Source organism: Schistocerca piceifrons, chromosome 7, assembly GCF_021461385.2.
Source record: "Schistocerca piceifrons isolate TAMUIC-IGC-003096 chromosome 7, iqSchPice1.1, whole genome shotgun sequence".
NCBI lineage: Eukaryota > Metazoa > Arthropoda > Insecta > Orthoptera > Acrididae > Schistocerca > Schistocerca piceifrons.
Genome location: NC_060144.1, coordinates 58,616,626 through 58,636,190, shown reverse-complemented (window position 1 = coordinate 58,636,190; position 19,565 = coordinate 58,616,626). Strand labels below are relative to the sequence as shown.

The following is a 19,565-nucleotide window of genomic DNA, read 5'->3' as shown; positions in this document are numbered from 1 at the left end:
GTGAGGGGGGGATACCTGAGACATTGGCACATCTTGTAATAAAGTTGTGTAAAGTGACTGTAAAAAGATATTGTGTGTCACAATGAAACTAAACTTCCTCTTAAAATTCAAGTAATGATTATTATTCTGTGAAGAGTGAAGGGGTATAGTTCTTTCAACAAATGTGTAAAATACAAAGGAAAGGGATAATGATACTGGTGTAATATGTACCTTCTAAAACACAATATACAGTGGCTTGCCAAGATAGAGAAGCTGCTTTCACAAATATGGATGAGGAAACCAGCAGTCAAAGGGGCTACCTCGTTTCTCCCAACAGTGTTATATGAATCACATGGAATGTGAGGAAGTGTGTATTGAGCAAGAAGTTGATAGGTGACATTATGAAAAGATTTTACTGGTATCAGGTGGCATAATAAATTTTGAAGATCTGTGAGTACTTGGAAAGGGGTGAAAAATGATGAGGGGACATTAAAGGAAAGAGGGAGGACTTAATGAAAATAGGAAATGGAGCATGAAAGAAGACACAGAGTACTAAAATATGAATTTTGTCTGTGGAATGAATGTGTGTGTTCCCTCATTATGAATTGGAGCCACAGAAATAGAGGAAACCAATTGTACCAAAGGGAACCAACGTCAGGAATAATTTTCCGTAATGTATATAAATGTTGACCATCATATTTTTAATAACACAGTAGTCTGTATGATTATCAAGCATATAAATAAAAGCATAAAATCCATAGCTCATAACTAATGACATTCCTCCATGAGAACATTTGCATCAGTAGCTAAAATGCTGATATTTGAAAATATAATGTAATAAAATTCATATACAAATTTTATAACATTTAACTCGAGCAGCAATTGTGTGTCCTTGCATTTGTTCATGAATGTTTAATTTTATAAGCAAGGGTAAATTTGCAAAGTAACCTTTTACCAATAAAGGAAGTGTGTATTTTTTTAATGTTGAATTTTCACCAAATGTCCCAACTATAAATTTGATTCCTGCAGGCAGTATTAACTAGATTGTGAACAAAGGAAAAAGCTAAGTTTACCACTGTTCGGTGTTTCAGTGGATCGGGAAAACTATGCAGCTAGACAAACACATTATGACAATTTGTACAGGATGGTGGCGTACTGTGAAAACAGAACAGATTGCCGCCGAGCATTGCAGCTCAACTACTTTGGTGAAATTTTTGATCGACAGCAATGCCTAATAAGTCGTGATACAGCTTGTGATAACTGTTTGCAGCAGGTAACTAATCTTGATAAATCTGTTTTTCATAAAATTTTGTTCCTTTCCTGTCCCTTATGCCCCTTGTGCCTCACCAAAGTAATTTATAGTCAGAATACAAAATGCGCTAAGCTAAATTTGAACTTTTTCTGTTGGTTTTTCTGTGTACATATCAAATATACAATTTTTGTATCTGGATTTTGGAACTGTTGCTGGAGTAGATGACCTTATGTAATATGCAAATATTTTCTAGTAGAGAAAGAAAAAAATTAAGAAATGTTATTTTCATTGTGATGTATTTATGTTGTACTAAGACTATCAGTAATTTAGTCACGGCATCCTCAGATCCAATTGCGAGGCAGTATATGGTAGCCAGCTAAATTATTGGGAATTAGAACTCATTTCCAAGTATATTAATTACACTGCCAATTACACACTATGGATTCAGGATTGCCCAGTTTTATGTGAAGGGAAATAGTTCAGAATATCAAAATTATAAAATGCATTGCTTACATTTAAGAAAAGAAAGATTTAAAATTAAGAAATGTTCTTTCAGTTGTGTCAGCAGTGAGAACTAATGGAAATTAATATTTCCTTATTAGACAAGGTCATGATGCTTTAAAAATGTTTGTGTTCTGTGCCGAGTCCTGCTAAGCTACTTCCTTGTATCAAAAGAAAAGTTCATCTGAGAAAACTATTTGGTCTACATCATCAGATACATGTTATATACTGGTACAAGAGAGTTCTAATTAAGAGTGAGAAGAATGTAGTGAGACGTTAAGGTGGAACAAGACTTCAACGATGCTCCTGTACTGAAGACCACTTGCAGTAGTGATCCAAAAGAACTTTTTTGTTAAAAGGGAGAGAGAGAGAGAGAGAGAGAGAGAGAGAGAGAGAGAGAGTGTGTGTGTGTCTCAGGCTAACTGCACTTTGCACCTGTTTTTCACCATAAACTTCAAATATGTCTAATGAAACTAAATGCCAGTTTCTATATGATTTACTTAATTTAATGTTACCCATGGATATTTCTTGAGATTCAGATAAATATGCATTTAAGATAAGCCGAATGGCCGAAGCATTGAGTCATTGACAGGCACACACAAGAGAAATAAAACTTGCTGGCTTTTGGAATTATCCTCTGATGAGCTAAGGTACAAGACACGCACACACACACACACACACACACACACACACACACACACACACACACACACACACCTGCACCCCCTACATTGTGCCAGCTGTAAACACAATGTCAGGATTGCATTTCAGCAGGTGGACTAGAGTTGGGGGGGGGGGGGGGGTGTATTTGTTGGGTGGATAGAAGGGGGGAGAGGCAGGAAGTGAGAAGAGGAGGTTGAGGGATGGACAGTTAGTGGCTAGGAGGGAGGAGTTTTCTGGCCAGGGCTGGTAGGTGCATGAGGTAGGCATGTGATACTTGGGTACCAGAGCCAGTGAGCTGGGTTGCACGATGAAGATGACATGCAGGTGTGGGTTGGCAGAGGGTGACAGAACAAATAAACTTTATCCAAACAGGTCTTGAAGGCCTTATGGTACCAGCAGGCCACCATATCATTCTCAGCCCATAGGCATCACTGGTTGCAGATATGGTGGGAGAGGGAAGGGACACGTGGTCCACACACTGCTCTCCTGGCCATTGGAAGTTTTCTTACGACCAGAGCTGCTACTTCTTAATCAAATAACTCCTCATTTGGCTTTACGAAGGGTGACTGCACCCCAACTGCCAGCAGTTGTTGGCAGGCATGGACGGTCACCCATCCTAGTGCTAGCCAAGCCCAACAGTGCTTAACTTCTGTGATCTGATGGGAACGGGTATTGCCACTGTGACAAGACCAATGGAGGGGTGACAGAAGAGAGGTAGCGAAAACTGTTGGATAGATGGTGGGAAGGCAATGGATTAACAGAGATTGAAGAGAGGAGGGTTACAGGAGTGGAGGACATTTTGCAAGTGTAATTTCCATCTGCATACTTGGAAAAGCTGGTGCTTCTAGGATAGGTCCAGATGGCATGGGTTGTGAAGCAGCCAGTGAAGGGGTAGGAAGGATATTGAGTAGGATTTCCCTTGTTTTCAGCCATTATGATGGATAATAAAAGCCCTGGTGAAGGATATGGTACAGATGCCCGAGTCCAGGGTGATATTGTGTGAGGAGTGGGCCACTCCTTTGTAGTTGATTCTAGGGGAGGGTGGGAAGAGGATCAGGGGTTTGTGAGGATACAGCAAGGGAAATCTGTTTGATTTGGGGGCAGTGGTGTGGGAGTGGCTGTCTGTGAAGGCATTTGTGGGCCCGTAGTATAGTTGGCAAAGGAATTCTCATCACTACAGATATGATGTCCACAGATGGCCAGGATGTATTGGAGCAATTTTTTGGTGTTGGAGAGGGTGACAGCTGTCAAAAAGCAGGTACTGATAGTTGTTGGTGGCTTTAATACAGTATATACAGAACGGGTGGTGGAGCTGCCAGAGAGGAGGAGGTCAATGTCCAGGAATGTTTGCACGTTGAATTGAGAAGAACCAGGTGAATGGGTGGGAGAGAAGGTGTTGAGGTTGTGGAGGAATTAGGATGAGATTTCATGGCCCTGAGTTCAGATCATGGGGATGTCATTAGTGAACCTATACCAGACAAGGGATTTGGGGTTTTGGGAGGCTAGATGCTCCATAAAAAATTTGGTGTATGAGTGTACGATGAGGGTGCCATGAATGTGCTCACGAATGTTATCATGTATGTTCCCCTCAAAGGAGAAGTAGCAGTGTGTGAGGATATAGTTTTTAAGGCATATGTGGAATGAGGTAGTGGGTATGGAGTCTGAAGGACACTGGGAGTTGTGGCTTTTGATAGCAGCGAGGCCTTGGGCATGAGGGATGTTGGTGTACAGGGAGGCGGCATCAACAGTCATGAGTAGGGATCCAGTTGGTGAAGGGATGGGGATTGTGGAAATTTAGTGAAGGTAGTGATGCGAGAGGCGACGCTTCAGGCAATTGCTTGGAGGTATTGGTCAACAAGTTTGAAAAGTCTGTCATTAGGAGCAAAATAACCAGCAACAAGGGGTGTCCAATATTGTTGGGTTTATGTATTTTGTGGAGCATGTAGAAAGGGGGCATGGGGGGTGTCATTGGGGTGAGAGGGAGATGGACTCAGGGAAGACATTCTGGGTTGTTCCTAATGATTTCAGTAGGGGTTGAATGTTAACTTGGACTTCTGGAACAGCTCATAGCTGATCGAGGAGTTAGGTAGTTGGCATCAGCCTTCTGTCAGGTAGTCACTAAGATTCATCATGGAAGCGGTGGAGCTTCATCTGTTGGGAGAATGATTAGGTCAGAATCTGTTTTGATATTGTGAATGGCTGTCCTTTCTTCAGTTGGGAGATTAGTGTCCTTAGGAAGGGACGTTGATAAAGATGATGCCAGGTGATGATTAGGTGGGAGGTTACAAAGAGGGTAATGATTAGGTGGTGGTATTAACTGAGAGAGGCAAGGTTCAATTTTGGGCTTAAGTAGGTTTTAGTTGAATGGATAAATAATAAACAAGTGTTCCCACCGCAAGGTCTATGACTAGTGCAACTTGATTAAACTTAGATGCAGGTCTAAAGGTAAGGCCCTTCTGTAATACTGAAACTTAGGTAGGATTTTGGTTTTTGGTAGAAAGGTTAAGAACAATGATTTGGATTTGTTTGGGTTCTGGATTATGTGGAATTTTGGGAGAGAGTTTCGTTGGATATGGCAAATCGAAAAGGTCATCTAGGCAGTGTTTGCGTGCCATGAGGTATTGTTGAGGAGGTTCACTGTGGGTAGGGTATATTTTGGTGGGTAGTGGTGCAACTGAACAATATTCTTTGTCAGGACTTTGATTATTTGTCATCATGATAGCATGTACCTGCCATCCCTCCCTTCAACATTCCTTACCAGCCAACCAGACGCTTCCCTCTGAGCCACTAGCTGACCATCCCCAAATCCCCTCTTTCTGCCTCTTGCCTCTTTCTCCCTCTGCCCACCCCACCTAAATGCCACCATTCAACCCCCATCCCATCTTAGTCCACATGACAAAATGTGATCCTGGCATTTTGTGTCTAGCCAGCATAATGTACGGGCCACTGCTGTGTGTGTGTGTGTGTGTGTGTGTGTGTGTGTGTGTGTGTGTGTATATGTGTGTGCGCATGCTTGCTGTAGCTCATCAAATGATTTATTTTGAAAGCTAACGGGTTTTCTTTCTCTTTAGTGTGTACCTGTCAACAATGCAATGCTTCTGCTATTCCGTGAGTGTTCTAGTTTACTTCTAAATTGCCTACATTCTGCCAGAACTTTCCTTACTACATCTAACTTATTTCTCAAGTTCAAGAATATATAATACATTCATTTTGCTTCTCTGTCCTGTAGAATCAATACACAGCAGTAGATGTAACAGAGGATTCAAAGGAAATTATAAAATGTGTCCAAAAGCTGAGCCAAAACAGTACCATGACATGGAAAGGCAACTTCACACTGCTCCATTTTGTTGATATTTTCAAAGGAGCAGATGTGAAAAAGATAAAGGATAATGGTGAGTTTTGATCAGTTCATATTTCAAAAATCTCATTACTTACTATTTCTTCTGAATTGTTCTATGCATAGGGGTGGTGGTTATTGCTGAAATAAACGGTTTTCGGTGTCCCCCCCCCCCCCCACCACCACCACCACCACACACACACCTGTGTAAACTGAGTATTAAAACCACTCAAAATGAGCAGTTTGAGAAAGAACTGATTTTCGGTTTTTATTCCTATTATTTCCTGTAATAAATTCACCATTTGCGGCTTTTCTCAAAAAGTAATAAGTCTGTGGATGCTATAAAAAAAAGACCAGTATTCTCCTGTTGGTTCTGATTTTATGAAACTGCTCAAAATCATGTTGTGATTGGGTGTCATACCACTATTTGCACATTACCAATAGCCAGTGCAAAAGGGTGGACACTGAGGTTGGAGACTTCTGTTTCTCCTGTTGATTTCCGTTTTCAAGGGCTACCAGCGATAAAGGCATAAGACACAGGCAGCAGATCAGTTACTTTCAATTGTATACCATGAATGGAGTGTTGCTAAGTTTTTCATTTATTTTGGTGGCTTTCCTCTTTTATTATTTAATAGAAATGGCAGACAAATCATTAACCTTTTAAAGCAAATTAAGCATTGTACTTCATTGCTGTGTCACTTCATAAAAACATTTCCAGACTGTGTTTGGTGTCATTCTGCAATACAATGGACATCCAGCTACGACAGTGATGCTATTGTCTCAGCAGTGCTGTACCAGTTCTTATCCCATGTGTTTGTTGCTCATTTCTGATAGGAATGTTATTAAAATATGGATGATTGCTACTCCCATTTTCATATTTCAAACCAATAAAATTTTACAAATAAAAATTACTCCTTTTTTAAGAAAGGTTTACTCAAAAAGGAAAAATTGTAAAAATGCTTTTTTTAATACTCAGCTGGTAGTAAAAAATAAAAACGCCTGTTATTATCAAGACCTAACAAATACAAAAAAGTACCAATTATTCAAAACTAAAATACTGGTGTTGGTTTTAACTGGTCCATTTTTTCCATCCCTAACAAGCCATAAAAATATTTGCTGAAAGTTTTGTAATTGTCTGAACTCATTTAATCCGTTTGTTACCATTTATGTGAACTGCAATTTCCATATGACTAGAATATTTTTTCAGTACATTTGTGTCTTTCACGCATGCACTGCTTAAGAGATTAAAGCTATTCAAAAGTCATATACATTTTAAAAAATCACACAGCTCAGTTGTGTATAGTGCACCATGAAATAGTTCTCCACCTGAAGTGCAACTTAACATCTCTTACATTGAAAACAGGATTATGCGTGTTGCTGTCACTTGTAACAAGCCTTAAATATTCTGCATCGGGCAGTTTTATTCTCACTGCATATGGGTTTTCCAGGAAAATTAGCCAAATTCTCCTTTGCTTAGCAGCTCCTTACACAGGTAGTGAGGCACAGAAGCATTATTCAGGTACTGTTACGACAAGTTCAGTTATAACTTGGTGAATTTCATCGTCCTTGGTCCTTAGTTCAATATATGGTGGATGCAACTTGGATTCAGAAGTGTATATGAAGATGAACACTTATCATGCATGGCATTACCATCCATTCCTTGGGAATCTGTGCAACAGGTTGGTTTTGGATTTTGTTTTTCCCCTTGTATATGCAGTGCCACATATTGTTATCATGAAAATTTCATAGCAAGATATTTTTGACTGATGCAGATGTCAGATTGTCTTTTCTTCCTTAACATAGTTGCAGTGAACTGAGCTAGCATATATTTCATTGTTAATCTTCCAGTTTTGGCAATGTAAGTATTTTCCGAGACATTTCCTGAAAAATTTGGGACATCAGCAAAAGTTGCCCATTTAATAATTCTCCATCTGTAGTCAGGGTCCATAAACCTCCAAAACAATCTTTTAACTATCTGAAAGTTTGGTAACCACATCCTTTTATCATCATATAATAGCTGTATTGTGCAAAGCAAGTATTCCTTATATGTGCAGTATATGAGCTAATAATTTTTGGGATACTATCAGTTCTGTACCAGAAGGGTCTACTTCACATAATGTTGATGTCAAGGCTTGCTGTACTCAATGGTTTCTACTGAACATTTGAAAGTCTGCCCTAAATTTCACCAGACTTTAATCAATGCAAGCATTTTTACAGTGGCACATGTTTGTTGTCAGTACATTCTACTTCCCTTTCATCAGAAGTACAACTGTGTTCATCATGTTCTGAATTGTTACTTCCATTCTTTTCACTTTCATTCATTCATTTGTTCATTCAAAATTAATTAATCAGTTCATTCATTCAGAGATCATGTTGTGTCAATCCCTTCATGAAGTGAACCTACAGGTATGTGGAATGATTCGAGTTATGCATTAATAAGCAGAAGCGTCCACCGCAGGCTATTTGTGCAGAGTACTACAAACAACAAATTATGACTATTATAAAAAGGAAAGTTGGTCTCACCATATAGAGGAGATGCTGAGTCGCAGATAGGCACAACAAAAAGACTGTCACAAATTAGCTTTTGGTTAATATGGCCTTTGTCAAAAATAGACCCCCGCCCCTCACACACACACACACACACACACACACACACACACACACACTCAGTTGACAGAGACTGCAGTGGTGTGTGTGTGTGTGTGTGTGTGTGTGTGTGTGTTGTCATCTATTTTTGATGAAGGCCGTACTGGCCAAAAACTAATTTGTGACAGTCTTTCTGTTGTGCCTATCTGCAACTCAGCATGTCCACTATATGATGAGTAGCAACTTTCCTTTTCATAATATTGTTAAATTATGACTATTGATAGTCTGTGCCTACTGACAATTACGGAAGTTAATTCAAGTTAATTTTTTGTGTGTAAAGGTAGAGCTATTAGCAAAGAATAATGAAAATGAAATTTGATCTGTGTCAACTTAGAACTTGAGGTCAGATCTCTTGCAGTCAGGAGCATTCATTCACTGCCTGGATCGTCATATGAATCAGAACAATACTTTCACTTGAGAAGTGACTGTGTGCCTCTTGTTTGTATTGATCACAAAGCACAGACTAAAACATGTTATACTTTCATTGTTGTTGTGATTTTACAAGCTTACACACAGTGCCATCTGTAGGTGTTGTCATAAGATGTAATGTCTCATTCATTTGAACACAAGCACAAAAACAATTGCACAGGTAAAAGTCAAGTGTACATAACAAAGTTCAGGCTTAGCTGCCAGTAAAAAATAAATGTGAATCCTGCCTACGAGAAATCATATGTTGATAAGAATAGAGCTCAGTGATGTTAAGCATTGAACATCTTCTGCTGTAAAGAAGACTGAGGACCGAACAATACTAACAGAGGTTTGTGCCCCGTGATATGATAAAATTTGACACCATAGAGACATATATGAAATTTATGTTCACCATAAACAATAGCCAGTGCCTCATTTTCTTTTTGTACATACTGCTGCTGAACTAGAGGAGATGGCCAAAATAAAATTTTGTTCCTGTAAACAGTCAGGTTTCATTTTTACTCTGTTGTGGAAAATGTTGGGTCTGGGTTAGGTCTAGGTCAAATGAGGAACTGTAGATGACGGTTGCACAGCTAAAGCCAGGAAAAATAAAGGTCAGAATTTCATTCAGAGTTCATCAACAGCATCAACAGGTGGATTTTCTTGTTAACAGAGTATCATAACTGATTGAAAGCATCTGGACCAAATATGTATTCAATTAAATGATGACCAAAAGGTAAATTTGTGTACTGCAAAAACTGTTTGATACTCAACTTCAAATGTTCCTTTTATCTACAACTCACGGCCACTGTATGTTTTAATGTTCTTGGCTAATGGTTGTAATGAGGATAACAGAATAACTACATAAGTATTACAGTTGTTAAGTAATGCAGAAGCCCCTGTGTCCACTTGAAATATTGTTTTGCCCAAGATTTGCAAAAATCTTAAAATATTTTGTGGATTGCTAGTTTCCATGTGTGCTAAAATTTCAATTTTAGGCACTGATTCACTGTTGTGCAACTTCTTGACCTTATGAGGAATACAAGAATTACAAACATCACTAAAATGGCAATGTTTTTTTTTTTTTTTTATATTAGATGCAGATTTTGAACAACATAAGACACTGATGGGATGTACTACATACAAAATACTCAAGAGGGTGGTGGCATTAAGTGAGTATGTGGCTCTAAAATGTGATGAGAAGTGCCTGAAGAAGATACAGAATTGGAACAATGCTGTGGGGAAGTTTTTTGTTTATTTCGCAAACATCTGTGAGCTCTTCTGTTTACGATTTCTGTCAATAAATGGAGCTTGCTTCCTAGACAGCTGAACTAGTTGTTTGTCTCATGGGCATGCACACAGTACAGAAACTTCTGAGTGTGTTTGCCATTGACTTTCAGTTTCTTGAAAGAATTTTGCACCATTTTCATGTCTTTGCCCAAAGGTGGATCCGAAAATTGAACTGCTGATCTTCATATTTATTTGGAATACTATCATGCTGAAAACCTTGAAAACATACAGCAGCAGTTCCATAGCTGCACCTAATACAATATTAAAATGCATTAAGTGCTTCTTTTTCAGGTGCATAGCAAATAATTAGGTCCCTGATTGGGGAGTCAGAATATGACTTCTTGTATTGTAATGAAGCCACATTGAGTGGGCTAGCACATGATTGTGCACATACCTCATTTTGTGGACATCCTTGTGCCATCCCGTAAATCACTGGTTGGTGCCATGTGATCCTGTGGCAAGCCAGGTGGGAGGAGGGGGGATGGGGGATGTCCAATTCCTAGAGTGGCCTCTCAGTGTAGGCCTGTGGAACAGAGCATCACTGATTATGTGATCTGGCAAACGTTGTTGTTGTTGTTGTTGTTGTTGTTGTTGTTGTTTGTGTTGCTACCAGTGTCTTTTGTGGGTATGGCAGTAGGTGTTGTTATTAAAGACTTTATCCATAAAGCCATAGTGCTTCATTATAGCTGTATTGACGGCTGTACTTATCATTGTGTCTCATTGGCTTTACTTGTCATTGTAGGTTTCTGGGTTAATATGTTTGTTAAACCTGAATTGAAATGTATTTTCAAATATGTGTTTTCATTATTTCTTGTGTGGCCTAGATTGCACACAGTGCAGACATGAACACAGTTTAATTCCAGATCTCAGCATGTTGTTCTTAATGGAACAAAATCAATTGTTATAAAGGTGATTTCAGGAGTATGCCGTGGTAGCGTTATAGGGTTACTAATCTTTACAACATATATAAATGATCTAGTTGATGATATCAGAAACTCCATGAGCCTGTTTGCTTACAGTGTTGTTATCTACATGAATATTTCAATGTCAGGAAAATGCAGGAAAACCAGCAGAGAATCAGCAGTTCATGCAAGGATTGGCAGTTGATCCTAAACTTAGATAAATGTAATATATTTTGCATAAATTGGCGAAGAGGTCCAGTATGGTTTCATTATGCTATCGACAGTAAACCACTGGAAACAATAACAGTCTTAAAATACCTGGGAGCTACTGCTTGAAGTGACCTAAAGTGGAACTACCACATAAAACTAATTGTAGAAAAAACAGATGCCAAGGTGAGATTCATTGGAAGAATCTTAATGAACCGCATTTCATCCACGAAAGAATTGTCTTATAAAACACTTGTTTGAGCAATTCTTAAGTATTGCTTATCAGTGTGGGACTCTTGCATTAATGGAAAGGATACATAAAATCCAATGAAGAGTGGGGTATTTGTCACGGGGTAATTTAATAAGGATGAGAATATTACAGAGATGATTAATAAACTTCTGTGGAAGACACTACAAGAGAGGCCTTATTGATAATGGAGAGGTTCCTGTTGAAATTCTAAGAGCAAATATTCCAGGAAGATTCAAGTAACATAATGCTTCCACCTATATACACCTCGCAAAGGGACCACGACGAAAAGAACATGATAAATTAGAGCTCATACAGAAGTGTACCGACAGCTGTTCTTCCCGTGTGCCATTTGCAACTGGAACAGGATGAGGCAGAAATGATACTGGTACCAGAAGTAACCTGTGTGACTCAGTGTAAGGTGTCTTGCACAGTATGGATGTAGGAATGTGGAAGTGGTCTTGATAATTACGTAGTGATATTCACAGTTGAGAGTAGGAAGACAGTGGGTGGAATAGTTTTTGGATGCAAGGTTCTGACACACACAAACCTTTTATTGGGATGTGACCATCAACCATATATCCACCTCTATGAATGGTCACTGCTAAACTGTGGACTGTGGCCAGTACGAAGAGACCATCCAGTGTCAAATGTAGCTACTGAGCATAATACAGCAGACTTCAAAGTCTGCATTGCAATCTGTGAATTTTGAACCCCACCTTGTGCCCCCACCCTCCTCAACAGTGCTATCTTTTCCTTATGGCTTTCTCAAATAAAATTTTCTCAGTTTTTTTACCAGGTTAGAATTGGGTGAGAATCAGGCATCAGCAGCTGACAGTTGTAATCATCACTGGTTGTGTTTTGTTTCCCCTCCCCCACTTTCCCCTCCCATCCAGTGCCCAATAGTTTGATGAAGTATGTCATATGATATCACACAAAAGTCATTAAGTTTGAGTATGCTACCAGAGACCACATCAGTGTGTCTTCTTTCTGTGTGTGTGTGTGTGTGTGTGTGTGTGTGTGTGTGTGTGTGGGTGGGTGGGTGTGGGGGGGAGAGGGGGAGTGGAATATGCTTGTAGTGTACCAGTCCCAGTGGAAAGTAACCAGCTCACTGTATTTCTCTGTATCCTTGCTGCACTGAGTGTGCTTTTCTGTTCACTATAAAAGCTACAGTTGCTATTCGTATGGAAGTTGTTGTGTATTGATTGCAACCAATTCCCAGTATATGGGACAGCATATGTGTCTCATCTAACACAATTCTGTGCTTTTCAATGTTGTCTGTGAAGCTGTCCTCTGCAACCTAGGTTAGTCCAAATACCAATATTTAATGTGTAATTCTTCTAATGCTGCACATACATGCTGATCAATATAGTAACCGCCATAGTTTAAAAGGCTGTCATAAATTCATGGAACTCTGGCACCAAGATTGTCTTCTACCTCGTGTAGCATCTCTCTTACCTTCTTAAGAGAATCGAAAATATCTTAAATGTTTTGTAAGCCAGTGTCCTAGTTATTTTACATAATCCCACCCCACAGAAAAGAATGAACTCTGTGAAGTGATAATCCTATAATTGTTGAACATATTTGTGTTCTCATTTCTTGGAGAGTGGTAACTCAGTGTCTCTTCGCATACTTAATATCTCACTCCAGATGGTCCTTGGTGGAAATGATTGTAACTCTGTGTATCTACATGTTTAAAGCTGCTGTCTTGTGGGCCAAATTATGAAATCTATGAGCACCGAGATTTGAGTCAGGCTTGCATTATACAAAGTACCAGGTTTATGTTCACATTAAACATCTAAAAATGACAACGGTCCTTATCTCATAAACTGAATTGTGAACTTGATGTTAGGGTACATCCTCCTTGTATGATCATTGAACTGATAAAGAGATTCTATGCACTGTGGCTACACCATAAATGTGTTGTCAGCATTATGGAAGGACAGACTACGAGAAGCAGAGTTTCAAATAGTTTCCTGAAAGTCCCTCATAAAAGAATTATCTCTTACTGCAGACAAAGGATAAGCCATGACCATTTTTGTTTCAGTCTTTCAGTAAAATACACTGCTGTACAAAAAGTAGGACCACACTTAAGAGAATAAAAACAAAACAAGTACAGATACAGGAAACAACTTATTTGAAAAGAAACTACAAATATTAAGCTATCTTTTTCATAAACCATCTTTTCACATAGCTCCCACCATTCTGAAAGCACAAGTTTTTGTATGCTCTTGCATAGAATTTTGCTACCTGTGTTGTTAACCATATGATAACGTGTTCTTTGAACTCATCACTCTATAATTTTTGACCACCAGGTAATGTTTTCAGGCACAAAAAGAGATGGAAGTCACTAGGTGTGAGGCCATGGCAAAGCAATAGTCTTTGTGAGCATTCTGTGGCACTTATTCTGTTTCGTGTTTCATGGTTTCATAATTGTCTCGTAGGAAATGTTTGCACCGATTGTTTCATTTGTGGTAAAAAATGCGCGTGTGGAATGCCCTGTCTGTCACAAAGACTGTGCACATGACTTTTTGATGTGCCAAAGTTTGCTGGTGATGCAGCGTGCTTCCATTCCATTGATTGTCATTTTGATTGAGGTGTTCCATAAGCAACCCAAGTTTCACATCTGGTCACTATCTTGCTTAGAAATTCATCACCATTTTTGTTCTAACGCATCAAAAAGTGCACTGACCAGGTGCTGTTTTCTTTTTGCACTGACCAGATGCTGTTTTCTTTTTGCACTGACGAGATGCTGTTTTCTTTCTGTTTAAAGAGTTTACGGGACCCATTGAGCAAACATTTTTTTCAAAAATTAAGTTTTTCAGATACAGTTTCATGAAGAAGTGATCTTGAAATTTGCAGAAAGTTCTTAGAAAGATCTGATACTGTAAACTTACAGTTTTCCTTTATGAGTTCTCCAATTACATGAACCAGTTTTTCATTAAGCAAACATAGATGCCCACTTCATTAGTCTTTGTGCACTTGATCACATCCTTCATTGAACTGTCAGAAATGTCAGCTTTCACTTAGTTAATACTAGGCAGAAGTCCTATCTGCATTTGGATCAGACCTCCTAGACTCTTATGCAAGAAAGATGTGCAGTATTCTGATGTATCCATTTTCAATAGCCTACCACAAGAATTTTTAAAAAATCTTACCAGTAATCCTCACATCTTCAAGTCTAAACTGAAGAATTTGCTCGAGACACTCCATCTTGTCTGTCGGGGAGTCCCTTAAAAAAAATTAATCTGATTCCTGTGTTATATTCTTGACTATAATAATATATTCCCAGCAGCTTGTTGTCTGTGTAGGATTCATCTAAATTTTGTTTTATCGAATATTAACTTTTATTATGGTAATTTCATCTACTGACTCAATCCACAGCTGTGGAGGTTTTCTTTCCAGTTTGGTACTACAAAAGTAGACATTTAAATTATAAAAATAAATAAAAGAAGTAAGTTATCATTGAATTGCCCATTACATTTTTTCCACGAAACCCCTAAATCTTTTGAATGTTGGGCTCTATAAGGTTCCCTTTCTGTGCAGCGACCGTGTAATATAAAATTATGAAGAATGTAGCAACCAGATTTCTATCATGAAAACTGCCAAGGACAGTACTTCTACTTATGGCATGTATCGGTTAGAAAAATGCACTGATGATGACTGATATCAGTCGAAATTGATTTGCAACAAGATAAATAAATTATGTTTCCGTGACTGGTTGCTACATTCTTCATAACCCCTAAATTTGTCAGTTAATGTCAACTGGTTTGGTGGTTTTCGCATTCAGAAGATGAATTACAGATCTAATCTCAAAAGTGGCAGGATTATCAACCAACTTCACCATTCTAAACGAATACTGTACAGCATAAACAACAGACAAAGAACTGAAGATGGTGTCAGTCCCTTCCCCTTGACTCAAAGCCACTACCATCTATGCACTGAACTGTTGTAGCTCTGCCATGGAAAAAATTACAAATGTAATGTACTTTCTGAATGTATCTCACGTGCATTTTTGTATGTGAAATACCAATGGCACTTTGCTGTGATACTCTGTGGCTTCAGTGACAGACGTGGCATTTCAGTGTCAACTGGTTGCACAATTACATGTAAACCACATTGCGACACAGAATCTCTGCTGTGCTACTGCTTGGCTCTTGTTAATATGCAACTTATTCCATGAAAATACCTCACCAACTTCCTATGAGATGCACTGTAAGATGCACTGCACTGTCTATTTCAATCCACTGATGATATCTACATCATCTGGTATATGAGACATTGGAGTAAACCTCAAACATTTACTCAGTGCTGAAATGATTTCTCCATTAATGGCCTTATTTAACAAGTTGATGGCAGTGTGTCATTCCTTGCTAAGTAGTGTCACAATTTACACCCGTATAAAACACTCTAATATACATGTTTGGTTTGCTGTTGTATTTCTGAGATTAGGTCTTTGGTGGGCTGCCATATCAATTCATTACCAACAACAAGTGAGAGAGATCCATATAAAGATAGTGATAACATAAATTACACAGATCAAGACCCATTTCATACCACATCTACTCTATTCTTTCTTTAACAGCTGATAGAATAGTCTTCAGGTAAATTGTATTTTAGAATATCTTATATGGTGCATGATCATGGCATACTTAGGTTAGAACTGGCTTATCTACACAAAATGCTCAATCATCAAAATTTTGAAAACTAAGCTTCCTATGTGCCTGAAATGAGAAATTTACTGTCAATATGTACCGTATTTACTCGAATCTGTGCGGCTTAGATTCGAGTAAATACGGTAGTAACATTTCTGAGTCACAAAAATGAGACTTGGGTTTTCAATGCAAAAACCATTCGCAAAAGGAGGGTTGCTGAGTGAGCAGTGAAGAGATGTGTGATGTGAATCACCAGGAGAGACAAGAGAAAATTAAATGGTTCAGGGAACATGCTGGAGTGTGATCCATCATTATGACTCTGCATGAAAATGAAATTGCCAAATGAATGAATAGTCTATAGACCAGTGTAGTATTTTGTCAGATTCCAAGAAATTAGAAGTGAATGTGCAGCAACATAATGGTAGGTGGGTGGTTGATGTAGTTGACACAGTAGGAACATGTATGTATATAACTGAAGACTGTAATTCATGGACAAGTATAGAGTAGGCTATTATGCAGCAGTGGGACCAAGTTGATGACAATAATCGGTTAGATAGCTTTATTATGAATGCTTTTTCAAAGAAACTTTAGGGTATTATGCTACTAAAGAGTAATAAAAAGAAATTTGGGACAATAATTAAGTCTCTGATTTGTAAAGAGTAATAGGTTTATGATCAGAGACCAAGTTAGTGTAGTGAAAAATCTGTGGACATAGGAATAACATTTTGTTTAGCTGTAGAATATTTATTTCCAGACACATCTTTTCAGAGACTTTGTTAAATATTCAGTGGTGGGGTCTCTACACCAGGATTATGCTAAGTAGAGGCTAATAATATTGTTATCTTTTTTTTCAATAGTTTTCAAAAAGACATTTACATTAAAGTTGTTGACATTACTGACATTTTTACAATTTGGTTTTAGGAATATATCTTCTCTTGACCCGGCAATATATTTGTTCTTGTACAAGATTCTGCAGGCCGATAAATATAGCTATGGCCTTTGGATGTCTTCTGTAACTTAAAAAGTGCATATCGGACCATCAGATTTCTAATGATTTACTTAAATCACTTAAAATGAATGTCTGAATGGTTCCATTGAAAGGCCACAGCCAGTTTCCTCCATCTCCCCATGTTCAAACTTGTACTCCATCTCTAATGACCCCATCATCAACAAAACACTAAACCCAAATCCTTTTAATCTTGCTAAATAAACAGAAACAGTATAGCACATTGTTAGCCTAGCAGGTTAAATGATGAAAAAAAAAAAGAAAGAAAAAAAAAAGAAGAAGAAAGTGCAGCTTGCGACCTCGGAAGTCAAAAACGAGGTGTTGAAGTATGGTGGTGATTTTGATAATATGACAGTTGCATAGGTAAATTTTATTTTAAATGGCTGGTTTTGGTTTTCTCCCCATTTGCTGAATCTTATAGCAGCTCAATAGTACATTTTCCATGAGCGTAGTGTTTCTACACTCTGATGATTATTTGAATTTTTTCTGTTTTTTCATTGTTTAGGTTTAGAAACACAGTTAATAATTTCCCAGGATGTATTTCAGCCAATATATGGTGTTTTTCAGGCCACAACAACTTGCCACTCTATGGAAAAGGTAAGAACTGGGCTCGAGGTGACATTGAAAGATTGTTCCGCAAGCTTATTCTGGAGGAATTCCTAAGAGAGGATATGATTGTAACTCGTGATGATATAGCAGTTGCCTACGTGAAACTGGGCAGAAAAGCTGATGACTTAATGACAGGAAAAGTGAAGGTAATTACGTTTCTGTCATTGGTAGTTTTACATTTGTTGTAAAAAATTCAGTAAGTGAAGAAAAAAATATCTGCTTTAGTTGACTCAGGTATGTGCCAAAAGCTGCCTGCCAAGCTTGTGTAATCTGATGAGTTCTTAAAAAAATTATTTTTTATTTGTTTGTTACACAGATTTATTTTAGTGATTTTCTCAGTAGTTCTGATGTTAGGTATATGAGTGCCAGAAAACACTGCAAGAAACCTCACATTGTCCCTCTGACCAATTTTAAAATTAGGTCAATTTGCTATTGCTGTCTTGGACAAGGTAAATTTTTCTCCAATGCTTTACGTGACTTATGGTTACACGTGGAATTTTAACCTGTAGAAATAATGGGAGCATGAAACAAGATAACATATCTGTAATAGCTTTGTACCTTTAAACTCTTAAGAGAGAGCATATATATAGCGTATGTTCCCAACTGAGATATGAAGGGTGCTGTTGAATTTCTTAGAGTGAATATGGGAATCCTTTTGTCTTTTCTGAAATTTTTAAAGTTGAGTGAGCAGTGATCACTTGGCTAATTGCTTACTTTCTATCATAAAATGAGAATTTTTTGCTGTTTTCATCCTGCTGTTTGCGTCCACAGTGAAAAAGGTAGCACAAAGAATTAGCATGTTGGAGCAGCGGAACACTAGTATTAGGGAGTGGACCATAAGCGGTCAAAGTTGTCGCAGCACTCAACTCCGGCTTTGTCTGATGGATCTGCAGACACTGTGAACTATGAAGCTCATCCAGGACACCATCTATTTCAAGTTACCCAACTTGACAGAAGGATAAGGGGTTAGGCAGAGACAAATTTCACTGCTGGAAAGACCCCTCATGTTACAGTGAAATATTACTGGGTTCAGGCTACAAGTGGAGGACTTGAAACTTCTGGAGTAGGAATACTCCTGTGCTTGTGTGTGAAAGATGCATTTTAAACATACTGTTTTTTTGTCATCATCTCTTTGATTGATTTGCTGCAGCTGCCTCAACTTCCTCTCCTGTTTCAATCTTTTCATCTGAGCAACACTTCCTCTCAGTAGTGTTAATTTGTCGGATATATGCCAATGTCTGCCTTCCCATACAGTTTTTGCAGTCTGCAGCTTCCTCTATAATCATAGAAGTTATTTCCTGGTGTCATAACATATCTCCAGTCATCCTATCCCTTCTTCTGTTTAGCGTTTTCCGTGTGCTCCTTTTCTCCCCAATTCTCTGGAGAACCACCTCATTTCTTATCTTTCCAGTCCACTTAATTCCACATCCTTCTGTAACACCACATCTCGAACACTTTGATTTTCATCTTTTCTGGTTTACTCTCAATCCATGATTCACTTCCATATACTGCTGTGCTTACGTTCTCAGAAATTTCCTCCTCGGCTTAGTCTTATTTTTAATACTGTTAAGCTTCTTTTTCCAAGGAATGCCCTCTTTGCCTGTGCTCCCTTACTTATTAATATACGTCTCATTTCATCTGACATGCATTAGTTTTTCTTCTCTGACATGCATTAGTTTTTCTACTCTGCATTTACAACATTTGTTCCAATTTTCAAAAGATTATTGCTAATCTCATTTGTACAGTGATGTCTATACTCCACAAGCCCCATTATGGTGTGTGTGGTAGAGTGTACCTATGGTAATGTTATAATTTCTCTTTCCTCTGTTGCATTCACAAATGGTGCATGGAAATAACGACTGT

General features: G+C 38.3%; 1 protein-coding gene across 1 annotated transcript in view; it reads left to right on the top strand.

Annotated features, from left to right (window-relative positions):
- Window positions 1–19,565, top strand: part of LOC124709129 (Bloom syndrome protein homolog) — a 189,955-nt gene that overhangs the window by 143,534 nt on the left and 26,856 nt on the right. Inside the window, exons 18-20 of the mRNA XM_047240790.1 lie at window positions 1,071–1,252; window positions 5,625–5,787; window positions 17,661–17,848. Coding sequence (XP_047096746.1) covers window positions 1,071–1,252; window positions 5,625–5,787; window positions 17,661–17,848 — 533 coding nt within the window. The remainder of the gene's footprint in view (window positions 1–1,070; window positions 1,253–5,624; window positions 5,788–17,660; window positions 17,849–19,565) is intronic.